The sequence below is a fragment of the Triturus cristatus genome, chromosome 6 (assembly GCF_964204655.1).
Source record: "Triturus cristatus chromosome 6, aTriCri1.1, whole genome shotgun sequence".
Taxonomy (NCBI): Eukaryota; Metazoa; Chordata; class Amphibia; order Caudata; family Salamandridae; genus Triturus; species Triturus cristatus.
Genome location: NC_140589.1, coordinates 193,348,156 through 193,369,221, shown reverse-complemented (window position 1 = coordinate 193,369,221; position 21,066 = coordinate 193,348,156). Strand labels below are relative to the sequence as shown.

At 43.0% G+C, this 21,066-nt stretch overlaps 1 protein-coding gene across 2 annotated transcripts in view; it reads left to right on the top strand.

Moving 5' to 3' along the window:
- Positions 1–12,433: 12,433 nt before the first annotated feature.
- Positions 12,434–21,066, top strand: part of LOC146816622 (cytochrome P450 2K4-like) — a 312,169-nt gene continuing 303,536 nt past the window's right edge. For both annotated transcript variants that reach the window (XM_085610496.1, XM_085610497.1), the window contains exon 1: positions 12,434–12,607. In XM_085610496.1, coding sequence (XP_085466622.1) covers positions 12,485–12,607 — 123 coding nt within the window. In that variant the 5' untranslated portion in view covers positions 12,434–12,484. The remainder of the gene's footprint in view (positions 12,608–21,066) is intronic.

Below are 21,066 nucleotides of genomic sequence, written 5' to 3'. Positions count from 1 at the left end.
CCGTGGTGATGTTCCTCTAGGCGCTAGAAAGAGTGACACCGCGCGGCAGGTGCTGAGCTCATTCAGCTATCTTGTTTGTGCACCCTGGTTAGCGTTGCAGTAGGACCCTGTACAAAGGTGACACCCAAGAGAGCTTTGTCTCAGGTCAGACACTGGCCACATTCTGAACAAGAAGCAGAGCCGTCCCTCGGTTCTCCTGAGGGTCGTAGCAAACCCTGCACTAGAGGTGACATGCAGAGATCTCTCTGTGAATCTTAACCTGCACACATTTCTGTACCCCACCTGCGGCTGAGCACCTTTCCGAGCCCCTTCTGTGTGTGCCGCAAACACCTGAGTGTTCATTTGGTATTACAAAGCAGTTTGAAGTGACACCGAGGCGACAGGTTGGCGCTGTGTAGAAAACCATCACACATGATGTTTTCGAAAGGATCTGCGTGCTTCCTTTTTAGTTTCCTTCTTATTGTATGCAAAGAGGACGTCGCAACAGTTCAAATGATAGAAGCAGTTGTAGTGACACTCGTGTTTGTCTGACTCAACAAGCATTCGCAAAGGCAGTATACCTCGCCTTTGAGACTGTTGATTCTGCCATTGATTTACTTTTCCTTTTATTTTAACGAGTAGCGTTTGAGATGCACAGTGAGCAATCTTCATTTTATTGTGTCTGCTAGGTAGGGCATCGAGCTTTTAGGGCAAGTGAAGGATCTAAACAAGTCAGCAGTGCAAGGCCCTGGCGGTCTGCACCTATCAGCGGCTGTACACAGTCATGGTCGGACATTAAACAGAGGGAGCGGTTTCCACTCACTGGAGATCTGTGGCGCATGATCCTGCCGAGACTAAAATCCCAAATACATCACCAGTGCGCACCTACACACAGATGAGACTTTGTATCTGAGGGAAATGACGTGTTACCGGCATGGGCCGTCTTGGTGAGGCACCATATCTGTGATACCGGGCTGAGTGACCACTGATGTTCGGGGGTGACAGGGTGTGGAGGCATGTGTATTGAAAGTCAGCAGGGGTGCCTGTCTGACCTCTTCGGCACAGACATGACCTCGTAGCTTCAGTATCCTGAAATAAAAGGGGTTACTTTCCATAGTAGTCATAGGTGGAAGCAGGGCTTTAAGTGTGTCGGGTCCTACTGGTGCTCAGCACCAGCAGTTCTAAAAAGCAGTTGCTGAGACGGGTTCCCCAGAATACACCCCACTGTGTTAGTGCTGCAACAGAGGTAGACTAATGCTGCTGCTGAGGACGTTTGAGACCCTCAGTGGCTGTGACCGAAAGTGTTCTAAAGGTATTCAGATTGCAAGGGGGACCCGTGGCCCACCTGACAGGCGCTTCTATTTCCGGTTACCCTGAAACCTTTCCTCCCACCTACCACCAGGGTGAACTACTCGATAGGTGGCACACTACCATAAACCTTTACCTTGGTGAGAGTGAAGGTACATTAGGTGGAAATAGGAACTGGGTCATGTAAGCAGACTACAGTTCCATCTAGAGAGAGTCCTGCCCACATTATGTGCAACCAATAGGATAGGGGCACGGGCAGGTTTATTACAGACGTCAATTGAGTCAAGGGCTTCCCGTTTGAAAGCATGTCCAATTAAAAATGTTGCGCATTTGTCCTAAAGCCAGCAATGAGAATGGCCTTGCGTTTGACCATTCCTTACCATCTTTCTGGAGGTCTACGCTCTGCATCACCAAACTTGAAACTTGAAGCATCAGCTGGACTATTAGTTCTTCATAAAATTCGTAAATGCAGAGGTGTAGGTAGGTCTTTTTCCTAAGCAACGGTCAGGCCATAAAACTCTTCCCTTTTTTGTTGAATCTTACTTCAGGTTACAAGTCTGTCACTCAATCTTTTTCTACATTTCTTTTTGTTGATTAATAGACATGCTTTACTCTTTTTCTGAACTGTTTTTGGTGGGCTTTGTGGGATGGTAACCATGAAGGCATTAGTGTGCTTTGTAAAATATAAAAAATAAACAAGCATTTGCAATGCAAAGCTGGCAGCAAGTGCACCTTTTTCACTGCCAACCTAGCAAGGACTACAAGTACAAAGTGTGTTTACGCACCGGCTGCTGGTTTTCCCAAAACACATAAATCAATGGCATTGTCATTTAGAATCCCAATAGCTCAAACTCTTACAAATGCGAGACCTATTGCATTGCAAATGCTTGTTTTATTCGTAAGCTTCAGTAGAGGGAATTTTCAGTGCCCAGAGACTCTACCACGAGTGACAGTGGGGCATATTATCAAGGACGGTGTTAAAAATTATCGCCGCTTTAGCGGCAGAAAACTGCCGCTAAACCGGCGATAATGAGCTTGATAATATGCTCTATGGAATTCCCATAGAAGCCCATGTTCTGGTGTGAACATGGGCTTCTATGGGAATTCTCCAGGGCATATTATCAAGCCCATTATCGACGGTTTAGCGGCAGTTTTCTGCCGCTAAAGCGGCGATAATGTTAACGCCGTCCTTGATAATATGCCCCAGTGAGCTTTATAAGTAATCTAAATACTGATAATACGAGTGCTATGTAACAAGGGCTTGCCTTGCAATCATTGACAGCTCCAGAACAGATAAAGAAGCATTCTGTCTCGTTAACATGTGGTGCACTTCCTCCCCTGCAGCAATTGAACAGAGGAATTGAAAAACCTGGAATAGGTGACTAAGGCAACCTTAGAAGTGGTAAAAGAGGAATTGGGCATGCATGTGGCACAAGCAAGAAGCCAGGAACAGCATAATTCTGACCAACTAACTGAAAGTAAAACATAAGCCCCATTAGGAGCCAATCCGGGACTTGCTACTTCCTTCTGACAAAAGGGTCTTATACCTCATGTTTTGATTAGGAGCTCTACAGGTGCGGGCCTTCACCAAATCATGGAGTAAAGCCTAAGGAGGTGGACCTGAAATGTGCTACTGCACCCTAGGTGGCTACAAAACAATCATATATTTTATGCTGCTGTGTGATATCTGGCTGAACATCCGAAGGTACTACCTATGTCCACTATTTCTAAAATGTAATCTGAAATGCTAAACTTTTATCCCGCTGTACGACTGATCACATGGAAATTAAACAGGCAGCAAGCAGCTTTTTACATACCTGCTGCTTGCAAGGTCACAAGATCTGAAATAGACAGAGGAAGAGGAAGCAGGCACAAATATGAACTGACAGCTAGCAAACGGCTTTTAACACTCAGTTTGGCCCTGGAGGTCCTGTTAGCAGCTTGATATGTGTCCCAGTAAAATGGAGCTGGGTCTGAATCCTGCATCACAGGAACCAGCGGCCTAATGGATGACCTGGGGCGTTGAACAGACCTAGAGGGGGCGCGAGAGATGCGATTGCACATTCTAACTTGCGCCTGCACTTTACCAAAATACACGAATAGGTACGGAATTTCTTCTGGCCGTTTCCCCAAGGCTAATTTCAACCGGCCTGCCACTAAAATTGTAATCCTTTAGACAAATTGTTTTTCTTTCAACAAGATATGTACATTCTGTGCAGCAGGTCTATACTGAGTTTTTTTTGGTATCCTATAGTTACCGACATGGAGCTGACAGGATGTGTTGCTATATTTTCCATAAGGTATATTTGCCCTGAGAAGGTACCACGTAGATTCACATCTTGGTAAGTGTTTGGCAGCTGGTATGTTGCGGAAGATCCAACAATTGCTTTAATCGATGGAAATTGGTTTTAATAGTGCATTGTGGGACATTCGTTTTGCATTTGCACTTTATGTTTTGACATAGTAAATAGGCTAGATTAAATTATATCAAGTGGTTGATGCACAGAGAGTAGCATTCTATCAACTGTATCCAGGCTGTTTTAGGATGGGTTGTAATCGTCAATATTTTAATTGTTGTGGTATCAATAGCTGAACAAAAAACGTATTTGGGTGTTTGCATTTTGATGAAGAAGGAAAAGTGCAAAGTTGTTGTCACCTAAAATGTTCAACTTTTATGTCAAATAATTTCTTGTAACGCATGTTTCATCCTGAAGTCTATAAAGAAATGAATTAGATTTGTTTTTACATTATAAATACCACATGAGTTTAAAGCAATTGCTCTACCCGGGGGCGTGGCTTGCACGCCGCTGCGAGATGGCGGTTTGTGCTTGAGCTCTGCGCTGGAGCGAGAGCCGACGGAGGTTTGCTGTCGCCTCGGATTGCCCCGGTCATTTCTGAAGATGCTCTCCTGGATATGAAGCTGCCAAGCATGTAATGAGAGACGTTTCCTGATATTTGAGGCTGCCGGTGACCATATTTCGGGCGTTTTTAGGTGGCGCTCGGTATTTTCGCGAGCGGCCGCCATTTTGTCTCTCTCAAGAGTGGGATGTTTTCTCTCCTCAGCACGACGACGTCACTGTCACGGATTTGCCAGGAATAAGGACTGACAAGAACTGGTGAAGTTGCTCACTTTTCATACATTTATATTATTTTTTTATTATTTCCTCCTGCTGCTTTGCTGCCTGTTATGACCACACTGTTTGGTTTCCTACTGTCATATTTCTAGTCAGCGCACCGCCATCGCCCTCTTAGGAGGTCTCGTTGACTGATATTTCCATACTTCGTGGCTGTTTCTGGTTGTTGGAAGGTGCCGTTTTTGATATCTGTAGGGCATGATATTTTTGTGAGGTGGCTCCTTTCTCTGCCCTGATAGACGCCATTATTATCGCTCTCTTGATGTGAGCGCGCTCTCTATTTTTGCTTGGTACCTTTTTTGCTCCTGCTGAGCTGGTGTGCTCTATGGCTGCGAATATGGGCCCGTCACCAAATGCTAAGGACGCAAAAGACTCTAAAGCGTCTCTTAAAAGGTCCAAACAGTTATCCCCTACACCTGAATCTGCGCAAAAGGACCCTAGCGCCACTCTTGAGTCTATCCTGACGCGCCTCAATGAGGTCTATGAAATTGCGCAATCTACCAAGACTAACACAGATTTACTGCAAGTAGAGGTGCTAGCCATCAGGAATGACTTCAGGGCCCTCTCTCTTCGTGTTTCGGACACAGAAGCACGTATTAGTGGCGCAGAGGACTCCATGCAAAAGCAATCTAGATCTCTCTCACAGTTAGAGCGTTCAATGGCAGCATTGCGGAAAGACCTTACTGAGCAAGAAGATCGTAACCGCAGGTCTAATCTGCGCATTTTTGGTCTTCCGGAGGATGTTGAGAAAGATGCATCTTCTATGATTGATTTCCTTTATCAATGGATTCCTTCCACACTGCAAATTTCTTTCCAAAGGGATTTTGAACTGGAACGTGCACACCGTGTTCCTACATTTCGTCCTAAGTCTGCTACGCAACCTAGAGCGATAATTTTCAAGCCACTGCGCCATCAACACACTGAGCAAATTCTGGCTCATATGCGGAAGGTTAGAGTTGTCTCTTGGAATGGCCATCGCATTTCAATTTCTCAAGACTTTGCCAGAGACACGGTCATTAGGAGAAAGGGTTTTCTTAATCTCCGGAAGCGTTTAGCCGAGATGAATGTTCCCTTCTCTTTTGCTGGCCCCTCAAAATTCCGTATTACTTTCAAAGGGCGCTCCAGAATCTTTGATGAACCTGCTGATCTGGCCTCGTTTCTGGATAATCAGTTGGAATCGCAGATGGAACTTCAAATGGGGGCCTCGCTGGTTCCTGGCTCCTCTGGCACCTGATATGACTATACATAATGCAATGAGTTTTTTTTGTCTTTGCCAGGTCTATTAGGTTTACCCTCTTTTAGATCTGCGTGGTGGTCCTAATGTCCAATCTTCTGGACGTGCTGTTGTTGTCTTATGTTTTTCATTCCTATCGTTATAGTGTAGTGGCCTTTTATTGTCGTCAGTCCTACTGTATGATCTGTCCAATTTTTCGTGGTAGTGTTTCTTGATGGTTCTATTTTCACTTATGTTCACTTGTCGTCCTTAGCTGCTTTTAGATCTGCGCAGTGGTCTTTATGTCCATTGGTCTTGACGTATTTTTGTCGTCTCTTGGTGCTCCTTTAGTATCGTTATGGTGTATTGGTCTTTAGTGTTGTTAGTCTTATTGTATAAACCTTTTAATTTTTTGTGGTAACTTCTTTTGTTGGCGTGACTTCACTTTTGTCCGCGTAGCGTCCTGTCATTCATTGCCTCCCCAGTTTGTCTTTCAACGTATTAGGTCATGGTCCTTTTCCTTTTCAGTGGTATGTCTTCGGTATGTGCGTCGATTTTTGTGGTGAATCTGGTTTATCTTATTCTTTTGTGGTCGGTTCTTTTGCTTCATGTTTGTTTTTTGTTATTTCATATTTTTTGGAGTAGGTCATTGTTTGTCCCTTTGCTAGTTATACCTAGTTCACTGTTTTTTTTCCATTGAGTGATTTGTTTACATTGTGTTATTTGTTTTTTTCAAGTAGGCTAGTTTGTTATAGATGCTTTGTACTTGGCAGACTTATGCCTCTCTTACGTACATGTTCACTTTGTTAGGCATGCATATTTATCTTGCCAGTTTGTGTGTATATGGCTTTATTTATTCATGGCCAGCTATCTTTAAGTTTGTATATAGTTTTTACATATTTATATATAGTATTGGGTCTCTTATCTAGCTGCTATAAGGGATTCTCTGACTGTTATATTGACAAGATGCTACGTACCGTTTTTTATTATGTTTCACCTATTTTTCCCATATTGTATCATTTAGATACCTACTTTATTGATTTTTTCATTGCGTGATTTGATTACATTGTGTCATTAATTATCTTTTTCGAGTAGGTTAGTTTTTTTAGAGATGCTTTGTTCTTGATACATTTATGCCCCTCTTATCTACATGTTCACTTTTTAGGCAAGCATATTTATTCTGCCAGTTTGCGTGTATATGGCTTTATTTATTCATGCCAAGTTATCTATAAGTTTGTATATAGATTTTACATTTTTATATATAGTATTAGGTCTCTTATTTAGCTGCCATAGGGATTCACTGACTGTTATATCAATAAGATGTTATATACCGTTTTTCATTATATTTCACGTATCTTTCCCATATTGTATCATATAGGATGCTTTAGATTGTATTTCTTTTTTTTTCTCTTCATTATGGTCCTTTTTCTCTTGATGGAGTCCGCTTTGGTCTGGTTCTACCTATTAGTAATGGTTTCTCTTAGTTCACTTTCCACCAGCTCTTAATGACTGATCGTGCTTTCTTTTTCTCTCTTTTCTGCTCTTACCGTTCTCTATGATTTATTTTAGTTGTTATCTATACATTAATTTGGTCAAACGTGTTGCCTTTACAGTTTCTCATTTCGCTTTGTCTTCTAATAAGTGATAATTATTTCCGGTTCTTGGCTTTTAGATAGTGTTCTCTTTTAAAATGTATAATCGGCTATGCACTGCTTTGGGGCTTTTTATGCTGTTGTTGTTATTTCTCCTGTTGGCCCCTCGCTCTTTTTTCCATGTCCCCCCTTGTATGAATTTGGTCTTTTTCAGACCTGCCGGATGGGCCCTTCTCTCTCTCTTTCTTTGTATTCTCCTGCTTTCTTTTTCCTCTTCTTTCCTTTCTTCTTTCCCTTCTTTCCTTTCTTCTTTTCGGATTTCCTCTTTGGTCTCACCCTGTTTTGTGTTGGCTGTTGAAGTCTGCTGGTTAGCTCTCTTGGTTGTTGCGCTTAATTTGTCACATATGGAATATCTTTTTCTCCTGATATTGGTTCTATGTCTGGACTAAATATACTTTCCCTTAATGTTAAAGGGTTAAATCATCCAGTCAAAAGGTCGAAGATTTTGGACTACTGTAAATCTCTTTCTTCGGATCTCGTCCTTTTTCAGGAGACAAAGCTCTCTGCCAAGGAGGCGTTGTTTCTGAAGAAAGAGTGGGTCTTTGATGTTGCTTGTTCAGATGCTTGTGGTAAAAGGAATGGAGTAATTACCTTAGTTTCTAGACACTCTGGCTTATCTATCGTTTCCTCTGAACAGGATACGGAGGGGCGTTGGTTACTATCTAAGTTGTCCGATGGTAATGCTGACTTATTTGTCATGAATATTTATGCCCCCAACAAGGATGACCCGGCCTTTTGGAATGCGATTACCAAAAAGCTCGAGGATACTCCTCACTCTGGTAATCTTATTGTAGGTGGTGACTTTAACTTGCCAATGGACCCGATCTTGGATAGGAATTCTGCCTTTAACTTTCGTCCCCCTAAAGCACACAAACAAATGATTAATATGTGCTCTCTTACCCATCTTCAGGATGTGTGGCGTCTTCACAATCCCACTGGTAGTGACTTCTCCTTTTTTTCTTCCCCTCATTCGTCCTTTTCGCGCATTGATTATCTTTTGGTTCACTCTTCTCTGGTTCAATTTTCTTCTTCTCCGCTTATTCACCCTATTTTAGTTTCTGACCATGCCGCAGTCACATTTACTCTTACTTCCTTTGTCCCTAGGGCACGAGCTCGTTCGTGGAGACTAAACACAGAAATTTTACATGATGAGTCCTTGGTGCGAGAGTTTTCCAATGACATTGAGACTTTTTTTATTGAAAATGTTGGGTCAGTCAGTTCCCCGGTTGTTCTCTGGGACTCTTTTAAATGTACTTTCCGTGGTCAGATCATTAAATGTATGTCAAGGAGAAACGCAGCCATTAAAAAGGAACTCACGGACTTAGCAGACGAGATCAAACGTCAGGAATCCCTTTTTCGACATTCTCAGGATAAGACCTGCCTCCAGTCTATTAAAAATCTAAAGTATTCATACAATACTATAGTTACTAAGAGAGCTCATATTGGCCTGCAGGCTCAGAAATCTAAGAGACTGCTGTTAAAAAATCGTGCGGGCAAGATTCTTGCTGCCACTTTAAAGTTCCAGGAATCTTCTTGTAACACTTTTCAAATTCCTTCTATTACTGACCAGCTTGGTAGGAAAAAATTTCAAACTGCAGAAATCCTTGAGGTGTTCCGCGATTTTTATAACAATTTATATACCCCGTCAGCTCAAGCTTCTTTTGAACAAGGTCAGGAGTTCTTGAATTCGGTTCCTTTGAAAGTTGTTTCGGAGGTAGACAATCAGCCATTAAATTGCCCGATTACTTCTGATGAAATCATTTCCGCGATTAAAGCTACTCGGTCTGGTAAAGCTCCTGGTCCTGATGGATATCCTATTGCGTTTTATAAGACCTTTATTCCCGTGATTGTCCCGAAACTCCAATCCGTTTTTGATGCTTTTATTAAGGATGGTTCGGTGTCTGGTTCTGCGGCGGATGCTACTATTGTAGTTATCCCCAAAGAAGGGACGGATCACGCAGATCCCAAAAATTTTCGTCCCATATCCCTCCTTAACATGGAAGCCAAGATCTTTGCTAAAATTTTAGCTAAACGATTAGAGTCCTTTATTCCTCATTTGGTTCATCCCTCCCAAACAGGTTTTGTAAAGGGGCGTCTTGCACGGGATAATATTCGTACTTTTTGTCATATTCTCGGTGCCGCTAAACGATCTAATCTTCCGGCGGCAGCCTTGGCCCTTGACGCTGAAAAGGCCTTTGATAAGGTCTCTTGGCCTTTTCTACGAGCGGTTCTATGTGCACATAATCTTGGAGATTCCTTTATTCGTATGGTTATGTCTCTTTACTCCCGACCTAGAGCTAATATACGGGTGAACGGTGCTACGTCTTCCTTTTTTAACCTGTGTCAGGGCACTAGACAAGGTTGTCCTTTGTCCCCTCTCCTATTTTTGTTGTCCATTGATCCTCTCCTCAGAATGATTGACTCGCATCCAGATATTAAAGGGTTCTCTTTTGGGTCTCATCAGATAAAAACAGCGGCATATGCAGATGATGTTCTCATTTTCTCTGATGATATTGCATTGGCCATCCCTGCTATCTCGGATACGATTGCTCTTTTTTCAAAAGTTTCAGGATACACTCTGAACAAAGATAAGACAGAGATGTTTCCTTTAAATGCTTACTGCTTCTCCTCTCATATGGGTTCGGCGGGCTTTAAATGGCAATCCAAACACCTAAAGTATCTGGGTATCTATTTTTGTACCACCCTATATGCTACGGCTTCTTATAATGAATCCCAAACTATTCTTAAGGTGAGATGTCTTTTAGAAAATTGGTCTCCGAAGCATATTTCTTGGTGGGGCCGTATGCAGACTCTAAAAATGATGATCACTCCTATTATTAATTTTGTTTCCTCTATGCTTCCAGTAAGGCTTTCTGATTCCTTCTTCCATGAACTTGATCTGCTCACTTCTAAATTTTTATGGAATGATAGAAGGGCTAGGATTGCTTATAAATTTTTACGGAAATCTTATGATATGGGGGGCTGTAATTTTCCTGATTGGGGGAAATATCAAACTGCTTTTATGGCGTCCCAGGGTGCCCTTTGGTTTTCTTCCCCATCTATTCATGCTCCAGCTTGGTTGACAATAGAACAGGAACTGGCCTCCCCTCTACCGACTGCATCTTTTTTAACCACAAACACCCTTTCTATTCCATTCTCTCGCTCTATTATTTTAGACACTATTGCAGCGGTTCGTAAGGTTGATAAGAGGGTAGCAGTTCCATTACATAAAACTAGATGGTCGTCTATTTGGCGCAATTCTAAAATCAAAATTAATATTGACCCTGAGTTGATGTCTTACTGGGCTGGGAAAGGTGTTTCACTTGTTAAACATCTCTATGATTCCAACAATGATCCTTCCCCTTTTTCATCCCTTGCTCAACATTTTTCTTTATCTAATTTAGATTTTTATACTTTTCTTAAGATTAAGGTTGCACTTGCTAAAGTACACCTTCATCCTTCTTCCCCGTTGATTACGCTTTTTCAGCTTTGGATCAGGACTGGCCATGTTGCGTCTCGGATTTATAAATTTTTATCGTCCTCTACACTCCCTTCCCATACTGTCACACAACAAAAATGGTTACATCATTTTGATCATAGTGTTACTGCTCATATCTCTTCTGATACCTGGCAAGATATTGGTAAATTTTCTCTTCGTAACAAAATTGCCCCCTCTCTAACGCAGTCTAAGTTTTTCTCTATTAATCTTCTTCATTGGACTCCCATTCGTCTGTATTCACTTAATCTCAAAGAAGACAATTTATGTTGGAGCTGTGGGCTTCTACCAGGAGATTTTCAACATATGTTCCTTGATTGTTCCCTTCTCCAACCCTTTTGGGATTCAGTTCACAAACACCTTATGCTCATCTTTAACATCAAATTTCAACTGTCTTTTCCATTAATTCTTTTGGGTCCGTTGGCGGCCCCAGTCCCTCTGCCTTTACATCCCATGGAGCTCCAGTTGTTGGACCTCTTGTTAACTATTGCAGTCAAAGTAATTCTCATGGAGTGGAAATCCTTTTCGTCTGTCTCTTACCATACTTGGTGGGCCTGGGTTTCCTTTCTACGAAGTGCTCATACGTCAGTGGACCATGCTCATCTTTCTCCTTCTATTTCCTCTGGTGTATGGGAAGCCCTAGATTCATACATGAAGTTGGCCGCTGAAGGGTTGGTGGAGCAATATCCCTTTGATTTGTCTGGTTAGTGTTGTCTTGTATGTTGGGTGATTCCTCTGGAAATCCTCTCCTCTTCCTTTCCTTCTCTCTGTCTCTCTTTTTCTTTCCTCTTCTCTTTCCTATTCTTTCCGTCTTTTCTTTCTTCCTTTCTTCTCTTTCCTCTTCTCCCTAATTTGCCATCTGTGGGTGATACTTTTGATATATATCTTTGCCAGACATCATTTTGGGTCTTCCCTCCTTAAGTATTTATTTATCTGATGTCTGCAGATTAATGAATGACAATGAATTGCTCTCCTACCAATTAATTTTATATTAATGTATTTATTATCTTATTGCCTGATATCAATTGTATCACTTTGGTTTATATCCTATGTGTCATATTTGCGCGTTTAAAACAATAAATTCTTTTGAAATAAAAAAAAAAATATCAAAGAACAGAAAAAAGCAATTGCTCTACCCGACAGAACTATTGTTAGTTGGTTGTATGCATGCCCAGGTTCTGAGGGACACAGGGTTACCCCTTTGACTGTTTCAATCATGTTATCAGAAGCATCTGCCTTTGTAGTTTGCTACTTTATTTAAATACAAAAAGAATCGAGTTTGTTTACTTCGGTCAGTCAAAGTGGAAAAGTGTGTCTGTGCAGAGTTTTAAACAATAACTTGTAAGTTTAGTCAGCAAGATTGCAAAACATTAGGGCCTGATGGAATTCGGTGCAGTGGGCATGAGGGACACGTCGTGCCAAAATACAAATCTTGGGATAATAAGATGAGTTGCCACTGGGATTTGGCTTAAACTTTAACAGTCATTAACCATAAACCGGCTGAAAGAGAGGGGGGCATTCCTTGCAAGAAATTAATCATTTCCACCCTGAAGTGTATAAATTACTTCACAAACATCACTATTTTTTAGGTGATTCACATTTTATATCTATAGTGTGACAAAGCACTGAAAAAGGAGAAATGTACACTACAGGGCTTGTTATTATTCTCCTGGTCATTCTTTTGGCTTTGATTGCTGTAAAAATGACAAACGATGGCTGGAAGAAGGACCTCGCCCAGAACTTCCCACCTGGACCGAAACCTCTCCCGCTAATTGGAAACCTGCTGCTGGTAGACCTGAAGAGGCCGCAGAAAACCTTTGTAGAGGTAAGGTGCCCAGCTTTCATAGCCTGGGATTCAATGCAATACATGCATGTATTGCGCACTGTATTCATAGAAAAAATAAGTGCAAAGTGTTATCATAGGAGAGGGGCTGCTCTTTGTGTTTTTGAGGGTACTCGTGCATTTTAGCCAAAGGTCCGTCAAAGCTGGCTCAAGGAAGATGCGAGCTGATGGATGGGTCTCTGTCTTGCTTGCAAGTTGAATTAGTCCAAAACACTGATCTAAGGATCTACTGACAACACTGCTGACTGTGGAATCTAGAGATCTGGGTTCTCATCCCAGTGTTACCATCCGACTCAACACATTCTGGGCAAATCACTTTATCTCCTGCAAATATGGCAAACTTACCATGTTTTTAACTGGATGTCCCAGGTGCAGAAAGTGCACCCTATTACAGTAAATGCACTTTCCCCCGCACAGCGTCAAGCTTGCGCTTGCCCTGTGGGCAGTCCACTGGGAGGATGGTTTGAAGCCATTGGCCCATCTTTCACTGTTCAGGCAGAAGCCTGGGCTGCATTTGAAATGGGGGAAGAGATCCCCCTTGCCCACGGGTGCAGTTATTGACTGCACTCACCTAAAGGAGGATGCTTAGGAGATTGTTGGGGTCCCCTTTTCCTCCTCCCGAGGATCTGTCTTTGGGGACACACTACATGAATGAGGGGCACTTCCATACAGCTCCATTGCCTTTGCACCCTTAACTGTAACATGGCACAGATGCAAAAGCAACGTGTGACTACTCTTCGAGCCTATATCAGACTTGTTTCTTCTTATCAGTTCTTCAAAACCATCCTAAAAAACCTCTTACTCCTTAAATTCTGTTCTAGAGGACACACTCATTCGTACTGAGGCTGTTCGTGAAAATATTATTTTCAAAAATATTGTGTTATATAAATATATCTGAAATATTGGTTGAGAAAATACCATCCCATTGCTTTTTGTTAGACAATATTTAGACTATGATATTTTTATACCTCAGTTTTGCAAAATGTAAATGCATCTATATTTGTATTTTCATTGCCAATGAGTCCCTCCATCATGCCAAGTCTGGAAGCTCAGTGGAATAATGCACCCACTGCAGGAATTTGTGTTTGGCATTATAGTCACAGGTTTGAAATTTAAATCGCAATGCACCCACTGAGCCTTAAAGCTTTCTGTGGTGATCAAATGAGTACTATTGAGTTAGGTAACAGTAAACATCTGTCATTTTAGTACCATAAGGCAGAGTGATCATGAACTTTACAAATACGTGTTGCGTCACCCTGACTGGGGTTTAGAAATGCTATATTGTCTGCTATTAATTATTGAATAAATACATACATTCTCCTTCTACAATTAAAATGCTCTTTAATATTAAGCAGACAAATCAATTATTACCAAGGCTAAAGTAACAAGCATTGGCATAGCCAATAGGTCTCGCCTTTGGGACCTTATAAGTGTTTAGTTATCCAGCACAATATCCTTGTTGCAACAACATAAATGCTTGCTTTCAGCAACAACATAAAGTTGTCAGTACAGACAAACCTCTGTACTCACAATGGAATCTACAGTAAAAGGACTGCTTCATCATGTTATCAGCTTTGTGCTGTTATATGAAAAAGCAAATACAAGTAACTAATGCCAGCCTCATTGGGGAATGTAACAAGCTCAGAGCTAGAATATCCAAGGGGATGCTAGCATGGCACGTGCATTATGGGAATGCTTAGAAAAGAGCGCTGGTGATCAAAATTCATTGGATCCTATATATGTGGTGTGCATTAAAGAAGGATTTTTTTGCAAACAAGATGTGACATTTTGTAAGTTGGACTCCATGGGAGGTATGGTGCAGACGCATCACGTACAGTACCAGCACTTGAACCATGATCTCCATCAACATCCGAGACTGGTGGTATGCAATTGCCTATCTGAGGAGTGGATGTTCATTCAGCCCACACAAAGGAGGAGAGGACAATAAAGAGCGTTGTCTGTGCATAGTACATGTGATAATAGATTGTGTACCTGTTACTACATTCCATACCATGCAGGTTCATAAAAGATGTTCTTCTCTAGCTTTAAAAGTCAGATAATGTTAATATAATTGTAGTGAGCTGCATCGTAGCAGATTTAAACCTAGTGCACGCTTGAACACTTGACCTTCAGCCATGTATGTTTGTTGTTGGTATATTTTTGTCAGGTAAGCTACTTCGTGTGAATGACAAAATGGACATACTTTTCTATCCAACAGACTGGTTCCAAATGTCATAAAAATGTATTTATAAAAGAAAATATACAATTTACCGGCCAGGAGACTACAGTGAAAATGAGAAACAACACTGCTTCAATGTAGTAACACTAAGCGGCCCATGACACAAACTCCACTTAAGTGTTTCAACTATTATTAAATCAAAATACGATGCTTCGCTCTAAACATGAGTGTGTCTTGAATATTCTCATTCTACAGGCTAACCATGAATAAGCTACAATAAACTATGAGGCACATTGTCGTGAATCGAACAGTCATGTTAAACTGTGGGCACCTTTGTCTCACATCAAGGGTTCAGGACGCTAGTGACTGAAATGGGAGTCTGGGTATCTATATGCAAAAGCACTTTGATACAGCTGTCTGGCTGGCAAACAGTTAATATCCATGAACCTCAGCACATTACTTAGGAGTCTTGTAACTTAGGAGACGGCAGAGGGAGGCACAGGGAGGAGCTCTGGGAGAAGGAGTCACATACTCGAAGGCAATAGAGTGGAAGAAGCCAATGAAGTTCTCATTGAGGGTACCAGACGAAGCTGCTGTGTGTGCAATCCGTGGCTGTGTTGGGGCACTCCTCTGACCTTAATTAGATGCGGTTATAACTAAAGAAGGGATCCACAGTTCGAGTCCAATGAAGCCCTTGTGAGACACACTGATGTTCTTGACTGTGGCCGTGCTACCTGTAAAAGAATGGGCAGGAAGGTGTACTACTACTGTGAGGAGGATACAGCCGAAGCTCTCCCTCTCCTGCCGCTCAGCGGGTAGAGGAAGGACTCGGGCCTTAAAGTACCGGTACGGTACCCCTCTGCCAGATAGCAAATAAAACACTCTTGATTCAAAGTGGCCCTTTCAACTTGAGACCGCCCAGCATGAATTAGTTAATAGACAGAATAAACGACCCGCTCCATTTCCCAGCCACATGCTCCAATGATTAGTGTATTTTTGATGCGCTTCAACTTCAGTTTAGTTAGCATTCATTTACCACACGTATGCATCCTGCCACCTTACAACCATGTACGGGCACCACCTTGGAGACACCCACTAGCCTCGCGAGCGCCGGATTTAATTGCCTATCATCATCTCTCCCCATCCATTAAGAACTGGGCGAGGGGGACTGCAGATTTAAAAATAGTGCATCTGCACGTGAGGGGAATAGTGAGTCTGCAGGGGGAGTGGCCGTGGCGCAAGAGCAGCATTTCTAGACTTGCACACCAGGCGCAGGGCTTGCTCGGTACCCACCATCTTGCAGACGTCCAGGGCTCGCAGAGTCCGGTGGCCGCTCTCGGAGCTCCCCCGGCGCTCAGTGTCTCAGGGGAAGGCTTTGCCGCTGATCTGGAAGAAAGATCCGGCCGAACGGGGGCACATATTGCGTCCATTCGGTTCAGAACTCATGCAGACACATCTACCAACAAGCATTTACAATGCAACGGTCTCGGCATTGTTAAAGTTAGAGCTATTGGCATTGCTCATGACAATGCCGTTTCTTTAAATGTTTTAAAAACAAAAACATAAACAAAAATAATGTCATGAGCAATGCCAATAGCTCTAATTTTACCAATGCCGAGACCATTGCATTGTAAATGCTTGTTTAGTGCTGAACTGGACTGAACTATTGACATCCAGGGTCACATGCCGGCAGCAACAGATGCGACCCAAAGAAAGTCGAAGTGAATCGCTGGCTCTGTCCGAGAGTCGAGCCTGGGATGTCCGACAACAATTTTGTGGGTGGGGGCATTCTCGCTTGCTATGCCGACCTCGGGCGTACAAAAATTGACTCTTCCCTCATGCGACTAAATTCGGCAAATAGCAAAGGAAGCCAGCGCCGGGCATTTTAACACTTTGTACTATCTTACCAGCTAGGAGGTGACTCGCTGGTCTCAGGCCCCCTCAATACATCGTGCCACATCTGTTACAAAAGCGAAGAGTTACGATAACGTGAGGATATCACTGCCGCTGTCCCACCAGATCTGCAGAAAATCGGCCCCTTCTAGGCTCCTCCCTGCATTGTTTACAAGATGCGACGGGTGCAAGCGGCAGCCCCCCTTTCGAAAGAAGCGGAGGTCAGTAAACAAGAGCTCTGCAGTGAACACTGAGAAGCAGGGGGAAGGTAGAGGCAGCGTGGCGAAGGGGGGGTCAATGGCATGTTTCTATGCGCTACACAGTCTTACACCGAGCTGGACAAATGTCGACTGTCGCCCTGTCATATTTTGCTGCTTATGTTTTTGCCTACATGACTGTGACATTGGTGCTTGGCACGGAGTTAGACATAAACAAGATCTACAATCCCATAGCTGCGCCCTCCACCCCCTCCCTCCCCCCGCACGCATACCAACCCGTGGAGTTTGAAAGTAAGTTTAAGGATCTATGTCCATTTGGTTAGCCGAGGGCACCGGAAGACACCACCGCCTTTCTCCGAGGCGAAGCAGAAATGCCTCGGAGAAACGCAGTGGCGTTTTCGGATTCGGGGGCGTGTTTTTCTGTTATCTCCTCTTGCCATTGGCTGGAGGAGATAATTAGACATTCTGAAAAAAACACGCCCCCCGATCCGAAAAGGACAGGGCCTGATCGGAGTGACGGGACCTCTTCTCCAATGGCTGGCCAGCATTCAAGAGGCCAGCCAATGGAGAACAGGGGAGAAGAGGGGCGGGTTCAAGCCCCTCTTCTCCAAGTCATTAAATCTCCGACTTCCGGTTCTGCCCTCGGCAGACCGGCGGTCCTCGACCTAAAAACCAAGGCTACGTCGAGACAGCAGAGCAAGGGCGGGCGGGGTGGAGAGAGCTGCAGCGTGGAGCCCGGGGTGCTCCACATGCTACGTTCACAGAGCTGGGGCAGGCTGGAGTGGTTGCTGGTAACCTTCAGCTTGAAGGAGAGAGAGCTGAAAAGAGGCAGCCTTGCAGCATCGCTTTCCAGTGCCAACAAAACTGATCACTTTAGCGCGCTGAAAGCAAAAAAAAAAAAAAGTTTAGCAGGAGAGGAGGAGGCAGGAGGGGGCCTGGGCCTGTTTCCCTTGCGGGAGCGAGCATGAACCATCTGCCACAGCTCGCTCCCACAAGGGAATCGCCAAACATAAAAGCGTTGCCACTCAAAGCAATGCAACGCGTGCACGTTTTTGGGGCTAAAACTGAATCGATTTCTAAAGTTCTCCTCCTACGCAGCGCACGAGACCTAAAAAGGGTATTGCAATCGAAGAAGATGGAGCACCTGGGCCAAATGGTCTCCCAGGTTCACTATTCAAAGCAGAAATGCATTCCTGGACAAAGTGGTTAACCCCTTTTCTACTTTATCATTTACCAATGCACTGGTACCAGAACCATGGAGAGGGTCCATTCTCTATTCAATATATAAGAAAGGTGATAACACTGATCCAGCCAAATATCGCTTGATTGCTCTGCGGGATGTGCAAGCATAAGCTCTTCACACTATGGCCTGAACTTGAGGAATGGCCCAAAGTGGGAAATATAATACCATTCTGCCAGACATAATTCAGGGAAAAATCTTCTACCCAGGACAATACCATAGCCTTATCATATATGATACATTACTCAACGCTTCCTTCTAGACCTCCATTCTTTGCCTGCTTAGTTGACAATTCTGCTGCTTTTGATACAGTAGACCGTAATCTATCATGATCTGAGCTCAAAAGTTGGGGCATTTCCACAATTTTACTCAAAGCATTAATCTCCCTGTACTTGGACAAGTGGGTACAAGTCAGGATAGGAGTCGACGAGAAAGAGATTAAAACATGATACATTTCAAGGCATGAAACAGGACTACATCTTGGCCCCGATTCTGTTTAATCTCTATACACCGGATATGGGGAGTGCACTATCGAAATCCAATGGCTCTCAACAGAGACTCGCTATTCACATGATTCAACTCATTGAGTATGTGGATGATTTAGTTATTCTTGATCAAACCAAAATAAGCATGAAGCACAACTTGGATGAAATAGTAAATACAAGTTAGTCAATAAACTACAAGTAAATGCAGGTAAAACAAAGCTGGTACTTTTTGGAAAAATCAAAAAATAAGCCAACACAATACTGCTATATCGGATAGCTAAAGATAGGATATACTGCAACATATAAATAATTAAGCGAATGGTTCTGAACAAACGGCACATTGATCACACAAAAGAAAAGCATGGAAAATGTAACTTTTGGCTCTTTGTGAACTCAACTCACAGTTACACAGCCCAACAGTAGAAGCAAAACTTTGAGTAATAAAAGCAAATCTTATACCAACGGTCTTCTATGGCCATTTGGCATTCTTCTCAAAAAGTTCACAATTGATGGACAAAATTTGGGGGCATATTTATAATAACTGACACATCCCTGCATATCAGCAGGGATGCGCCAGTTATTTTGCGCCCCACCTCCGCCACCATGGATGCGCCGCATTTATAATGCGGCGCACCATGGGGCAAAAACGACACAGATGTGTCACGCATCTGTGCCGTAAAAGTGGCGCATTGCTGGAGTTGCGTCGCAAGCGCGACGCAGCTCCAGCAATGCTCTGGGGGGTCCTATCTGCACAATGCTGCGTCAATCCTTACGCCTGCTTCAAGCAGGCGCAGGGTTTTGACGCAGCATGGGCTCAAAAGTGACTGAGTGAAATCTTGTAGATTTCACTCAGCCACTTTTAGGAGGCGTTCCTGCGCCGGAACGCCCCCACCTGCCCTGGAACGCCTACATGTGGCGCAGGGCTTTACAATGTGACGCATCTCCCAGATGCGTCACGTTGTAAATACCCCGCACCATGGCGCAGGATTTGCGCCGCTGCTGTGTCACAAAAGTGACGCAACGGCGGCGTAAATGAGGCGCAAGTCAAACATAAATCTGCCCCATGGTGTATAACCTATCAGCGTATATTCTACCTACCACCAGGGCTGGCTCTAGGGTGGTGCGACCAGTGGCACTGCACCGGGTGCTGGCTTCCTGGGGGTGCCGTGTTTGCAAGTATAGTAAGTTTTTCATGCACCTGCTGCAGCGTTTCTTTCCTCCGGCAATTGCCAGGCCTCACAAAAATGTCAAGATTACTCCTGTGATTAATTATCTTCCTGGAGAGAGATCAGCAATTTGTATAGTTGAGGTTTTGACTTAGGTGAAGTTAGTGCAGAGGGTTAATATGCCTGCTGCTGATTACAGAGTGCATATAATGTAAACAGATCAGTAGGTTACTGCTTTTAAAAGAGACATCCTTTTGTTACTTGCAATTTATAAATTAAAGTCCTAATATTCAACAGTGAGCTATTAACTTTCATCATAGAACTGCATACACACTGCAAAGTATACGTTAGAACATTGATTAATGTTGCATAAAGGGTTAATTTGGCTAGAAATCGATTCTTATTATTAAAGAAAACTCCCAACTGTGAAATTTCTTTTTCGAGTTTGAGTTTGTGCTTCTCCACACCAAGCACTCTTGAACTATACTGCCTACCAGTATGGATGACATGTGACTCCTGCACTTTTAGTCCTTTTACTTATGTAACATTTCCTATACACTGATTTACACACGTACGATTGATTCTCTCTGTGTAATGTGTGTGTGATTTAAAGTGCTCCGACACCCTACACGGGTATGAGTGGTGCTATATAACTAATTCAATGCATCTGAGAGAATGTGGTTATGGAGACTTGGTTACTGTTGAAGGGTGCTAGTAAGACAATCCGTGGTGGAGGGGGTCATTGGGGGGGCGCCACCAGCGCTAAAGCCGGTGGTACACCGGCCCTGCCTACCACAAAACAGTTAAGACGCAGATACGACGAGAATCTGGATTATTAAAACAGGATTTGGAATGTGAGTCATCCTTGATTAAATACTATCACCAAATAATAAACTCTCAACCTGACACACTGATCATATTACTTGGCTTCAGCCATGAACAAAGTAAACCTCATTCTGGATTCCAGTTGTCATGTATTCCATACATGACATTGAAATCTTTCTTTAAAAAAGCAAATGACACTATTATCCAGGGAAGTAGAATTAACAAAAATACAAACAAGGCCTCTATGTGAAAACATCTTCAAATCATATGAGAAAGAACAGATGTAACCATCCCTGAAAAAAGCCTTGAGCAGGCACTATAGAAATCAAATTCTGAGTACAAGATTCATAGTTTTGCCAATTAAAGAGTATAGAGTAGCCTAGAAAAAACACAATCTGACAACGAGGACTGCAGATTCTGCAATTTTATAAGAGA